Consider the following 6,183-nt stretch of genomic DNA (forward strand, 5'->3'; position numbering starts at 1 on the left):
CCTCTCGATGGGTTCATAATTCATTACGTTTGTGATTTTGGATTTTCCAAATATGCAAGAATTTAAAGGATGACGTGGTTGTATAGCTGTGAAGAATTTATTACGATAACTCCTCAATTTTGAAACTTTCAATTATTTTTAAAATTTTAATGTTACAAATACACTCATACTTTCGGTAAATGCTAAAAAAAGACTTCAAAATTTTCAAAATTGAAGGCCTCCGTGTGTTATCTTCCACTTCATTTGAAGCCCTTAATTAAGGAAAATTTACCTTTTTTTTCAACCTTCTTTTGAGTGGTAGCCTTCACTATAAAAATATAAGTATAACATACCAGCATAATTAGACTTTAGAAAAACTATATAAAATTAGAATAAAAATCTTTTTTTTTCCTGCACGCCGCCATCGATTCAGTGGCTCTGTGGCCCCGTGGACATGGAGTCGGAAAGACCAAATCAGCGGGTGTAGACTCCCCTCTAGATAACATGGAGGCTCGTCTCAGTTGTCCTTGTCATGTTACGAACAAAGCCAAGAGCCCCTTCATTCCACACTCACCAAGAATTCTCCATGGATGTATGTCTACTAAGACCAGAAGAGCCTTGTGCACAAGAAGTGATCAAGAAGAAGAAGAAGAAGCAGCAGCAGACGAAGAAGAAGAACAGCAATGGTGGTGGTGGTGTTGGTTGGGAGATGCTTAGCTTAGAGGGCCCATTCTCTTCTTTATGCCGCGGCCCCGCCTTCAGTCGAGGACATGTTGGTGGTGGCGGTGTTGGTTGGGAGATGGTTAGCTTAGAGGGCCCACTCTCTTCTTTGTAACACGGGATGCCGCGGTCCTCGCCTTCAGTCGAGGACCTTGCATCCATGTTGCATAAGTGCGGGAAGGAGAAAAACCTAGCGCATGCCCTGCACTTGCATGCCTACATGCGGGAAAGTGGGCTTGATGCCCATATATCACTGGGGAACTACCTCGTCTCTATTTTGGTTGAAGTTGGAAGCATGTGCCATGCCCAGCAGGTTTTTGACAGGCTGGTGTATCGGAATGAGTGTTCGTGGAGTTCTCTCATCATAGGTTATGTTAAATGTGGGAAGTCGCAGCATGCTCTCACCTTGTACCAGAAAATGCTAGAGGATGATTCTCTATCTCCTAGTGGGTATGCTTTTGTGGCCTTACTGAAAGCTTGCACTATGCTGGAAGATCTCGAAAGAGGTCATGAAATACATGCTGAGATTGCTAGAAAGGGGTCTCTGGAAAGAAACGTTTTTGTTGGCAGCGCCTTGGTGGATATGTATGCCAAATGTGGCTCCCTTGCAAAAGCGCAGGAAGTGTTTGACAAGCTTTTGGTTCGAAACGTAGTCTCGTGGAATGCACTAATCTCAGGATATGCAGAACATGGGTGTGGTGAGGAAGCGCTCAATTATTATGAACAGATGCACCACGAGGGCGTCTCTCCAGATCCTGTCACACTTGTTTGCTGTTTGAAAGCTTGTGGCAGCATAGGAGCCACAACCAAGGGGGGGGCAATACATGCTGAGAGTGCCAGAAAAGGGTTTCTGGAAAAAAACGTTTTTGTTGGGAGCAGTTTGGTCAATATGTATGTCAAATGTGGCTCCCTTGCAAAAGCACAAGAAGTGTTTGACAAGCTCCCATTTCGAAACGTAGTCCTATGGAATGCACTAATTGCAGGATATGCCGACCACGGGCATGGTGAGGAAGCACTCAACTGTTTTGAACAGATGCAACACGAGGGCTTCCCTCCAGATGATGTCACACTTGTTTGCAGCTTAAAATCTTGTGGCAGCTTAGGTGCCACAGAGAAAGGTCGAGAGATACATGCTGAGATTACCATGAAAGGTCTGGAACAAGGACTTGTGGTCGGCAGCAGCTTGGTAGATACGTATGCTAAGTGTGGCTCACTTGCAGAAGCACAAGAAGTGTTTGACAAGCTTCCCCTTCGAGATGTGGTCTCTTGGACTGCACTAATTACAGGATATGTAGAGCATGGGCGCTGTGAGAATGCACTCAACTGTTTTGAACAGATGCAATTCGACGGAGTCCTTCCAGGTGCTGTCACATTTTTTTGCAGCTTGAAAGCTTGTGGAAGCATAGTAGCCAGAGTCAAGGGACTAGAAATACATGCCGAAATTGCTAGAAAAGGGTTGGAAAGAGAGCTCCTTGTTGGCAATAGTTTGGTGGATTTTTATGCCAAGTGTGGCTCGCTTGTAGAAGCACATGATGTTTTTGACAAGCTTCCAATTCAAGACTTGGTCTCATGGAATGCACTAATTGCAGGATATGCTGAACACGGGTGTGGTGTGGAAGCACTCGATTGTTTCAAACAGATGCAGCATGATGGTGTCTCTTCAGATGCGGTCACGTTTGTTTGTAGCTTGAAAGCTTGTGGCAGCATAGGAGCCACAGATAAGTGCCGAGAAATACATGCTGATATTTGCAGGAAAGGGTTCGAAAGAGACCACTTTGTTGGCAGCATCTTGGTTGATATGTATGCCAAATGTGGCTCACTTGCAGAAGCACAGGAAATGGTAGACAAGCTTCCGGTTCAAATTGTAGCCTCATGGAATGCACTAATTGCAGGATATGTGGAACACGGGCATGATGGGGAAGCACTTGACTGCTTCAAACAGATGCAACATGAGGCCTTCTATCAGGATGCTATCACATTTGTTTGCAGCTTGAAAGCTTGTGGCAGCTTAGGGGCCACACTGAAGGGACAGGAAATTCATGCTGAGACCACCAGAAAAGGACTTGAAACAGAGCTCCTCGTTAGCAACACCTTGATTGATATGTATGCCAAGTGTGGCTTGCTTGCAGAAGCACAGGATGTGTTTGACAAACTTCCAGATCGAACTGTAGTCTTGTGGACTGCACTTATCGCAGCATATGCTGAACATGGGCATGGTGAGCAAGCACTCCATTGTTTTGAACAGATGCAACAAGAGGACATCTCTCCAGGTGCTGTCACATTTGTTTGCATCTTGAAAGCCTGTGGCAGTATAGGAGTCACAGACAAGGGACGAGAAATGTATACTGAGATTGTCAAAAAAGGGTTGCTGGAAGAAGAGATTTTCCTTGGCAGCACCTTGGTTGATATGTATGCAAAATGTGGCTCTCTTGCAAAAGCACAGGAAGTATTTGACAAGCTCCCATTTCGAGATGTAGTCACGTGGACTGCACTAATAGCAGGATATGCCGAACACGGTGGTGGTGAGGAGGCTCTCAACTGTTTCGAACAGATGCAAGATGAGGGATTCTCTCCACTTGCTGTTACATTTGTTTGCAGCTTGAAAGCTTGTGGCAACATAGGAGCCACATTCAAGGGACAAGAAGTACATGCTGATGTTGCCCGAAAAGGATTGGAAAGAGAGCCCCACATTGGCAACACGTTAGTCCATATGTATGCTAAATGTGGGTGGCTTTCAGAAGCACGTCGAGTATTTGACAAGCTCTCAGTTCGAGATGTAGTCTCATGGACTGCACTGATCATAGGATACGCCGAATGTGGGGATGGTGAGGAGGCTCTCAACTGTTTCCAACAGATGCGACATGAGGGTGTATTTCAGAGTGCTGTTACATTGGTTTGCAGCTTGAAAGCTTGTGGAAGCATAGGAACCACAGTCAAGGGACGAGAAATACATGCTGAGATTGCTAAAAAAGGGTTGGAAGGAGAGCTCCTTGTTGGAAACACCCTGGTTGACATGTATGCTAAATGTGGTTCACTTGCAGAAGCATGGGGCGTTTTTGACAAGCTTCCACTTCGAGATGTGGTCTCCTGGACTGCACTAATTATAGGATATGCCCAGCTTGGAGAGAGTGAAAATGTTTTCCATATATTTGCGAGAATGATAGGAGAAGGTATGAAGCCAGATTTGGTCACATTTCTTAGCGTTCTTAATGCATGCAGTCATGCAGGTCTAGTGGATAAGGGTCAGATGTACTTTGAGGTCATTAGCAACAGCTCCTATTTCATCCCATCCCTTGAGCATTACACTTGCCTGGTTGATCTCCTCAGCCGTGCAGGGCATTTAGAGAAGGCAATAGCTATGATCCAGAAGATGCCATTTCATCCTGGTATTGTGGTGTGGTTGACTGTGTTAGGGGCTTGTCGAAAGTGGGGTAACGTAGAACTTGGAAGACATGCCTTTGAACATGCAATTAGATTGGATGAAAAGGATGCTGCAGCTTATATCTGTATGTCTAACATCTATACAGATGCTGCCATGCAAGAAGATGCAAAGATGGTGGAGGCCATGAGCGTGGAAAAACAAGCATGGAAGAAACCAAGAGGTAACTGGTGGACAGATGCTCATGGAATTGTGCATTCCTTGTAGGTTGGGAACAAAATACCAAAAGCAATAACATTTTTGCAAAGCTGGAGCTTGGAAGTTCTTGCGGATGAGATTTCACCTTCCAAGTCCACAAAACCTTCTAGGTATCTAAATAAGGGTCCCATGATTTTTGTGACCCAATGACATTTGATTCAACTCCCATTGTTGTGGTAAAGCTTCCTGAGCTCCATTCTCTGTGATATACTAGAAGCTCGACACAAAAATTGCTATTGTTGAGAAGGGGTTATCACTGAGGGAGCTTGGTGTAGGGAGCTTTACTTGGCTACTCTCTCTCTCTCTATCTACTTTGAACACTCTCTCTAACTCTCCTCCCACCACCTCCCAGGTCAGCTTCTTCCCTCCAACCTTGCTCCTCCCATTATCTCTCTATCTATATATAATCTCTCTCTCTCTCTCTCTCGCTCTCTCCTACCATCTCTTTTTCTCTCTTCCCTCTCTCTTCTAGCACACTCTCCTCTCTCTCTCTCTCTCTCTCTCTCCAGTCGTCTCACATCTCTTCGTTTCTTCCCTCTCTCTCCTCTAGTACACACTCTTCTTTCCCTCTCTTCTCTTTCTCCTCACATCTCTCCATCGTTTCTTTCTCTCCCTTTTCTCTCTCCATCTCTTTTCCTTGTCCTCTACCACCCTCATCTCTCTCCTACTTTGAACACTCTCTCTAACTCTCCACTGCCACCTCCTAGCCTAGCTCTTTTCTTCCAACTTTGATTCTCTCTCTCTCTCTCTCTCCCCCCTACCATCTCTTTCTCTCTCTCTTTTAGCACTCTCTCTCTCTCTCTCTCTCTCCAATCGTCTCACAGCTCTGTCTCTTCTCTCTCTCTCTCTCTCTCTCTCTCCTCTATCACACTCTCTTCTCTCCCTCCTCTCTCTCTCTCTCTCTCTCTCTCCCATCATCTCACATCTCTTTGTTGTTTCTTTTTTTCCTTCACTATTTTCTCTCTCCATCTCTCTTACCATCTCTTTCCCTTGTCCTTTTTCACCCTCATCTCTCTCTACTATCATCTCTATATCTCATATTCTTTGTCTCTCTTCTTTCTTGTCTCACTCTTCGTTTTCTCTCTCTCTCTCTCTCTCTCTCTCTCTCTCTCTCTCTCGTTTATCTCATCTCTCTCTCTTTCTTGTATCTCTTCTTTCTTGTCTCACTGAACCCTTACTCCTCTCTCTCTCTCTCTCTCTCTCTCTCTCTTTCCTATCATCTCTCTCTCTCTCTCTCTCTCTCTCTCTCTTTTCTTTCTCCTTCTCTCTCCTCCCTTTCCTTTTTCCTCCTTGTCTTCGTCACCCTTAACCCTCTCTCCTCCTCTATGTCATTAGTAGTCTATCAATGTCTCTCTCTTTTGAACTCCTTTTCAATTTTTCTTCTTATCAATCTTAATGTCTTTGGATTGAAGCTATGTCGTTATTAGGGAGATAGTATCCTCTTTCTTCATGTTTCCTTTCACTTGTCTATGTTATCACCTCTTATATCTCTCTTGCTTTTCATGTTTTCTCTCTCTTGTCCTTCTGTTTATGTGAGGCTACAAACTTATTATTCACTTATTAACACAACACACATAACTTCATTTTACCCTTACATATCCTTTGGATCTATGAACTTAATACTACTTTATTCATCTACACAATACATAAAATATTAATACTTTATTAGTCATATTGAAAAATTATTGAAACGGTTAATTAGTTTTATTTTAAATCCCAACACACGTCTCTCTATTCATATGTAAAATAATATCATGACGTAATCATAACTAATTGTTAAACCCAATCACTTGAATATTCGTAAAAAAATATGTTCATTGTACTACAATGACATTTTCATCAAGATA

The 6,183-nt window shown here is 43.6% G+C and overlaps 1 protein-coding gene across 1 annotated transcript; it reads left to right on the top strand.

Moving 5' to 3' along the window:
- The first annotated feature begins 383 nt into the window (after positions 1-383).
- On the top strand, positions 384-4,576 carry LOC147624138 (pentatricopeptide repeat-containing protein At2g33680-like). Its single transcript, XM_086819057.1, has one exon. The coding sequence runs from the start codon at positions 821-823 to the stop codon at positions 4,343-4,345; it is 3,525 nt and encodes a 1,174-aa protein (XP_086675183.1). The 5' UTR covers positions 384-820; the 3' UTR covers positions 4,346-4,576.
- The last annotated feature ends 1,607 nt before the right edge of the window (positions 4,577-6,183 follow it).

Source organism: Cibotium barometz, chromosome 25 (genome assembly GCF_041138505.1).
Source record: "Cibotium barometz isolate CiBa-2024 chromosome 25, ASM4113850v1, whole genome shotgun sequence".
Classification (NCBI taxonomy): Eukaryota; Viridiplantae; Streptophyta; class Polypodiopsida; order Cyatheales; family Cibotiaceae; genus Cibotium; species Cibotium barometz.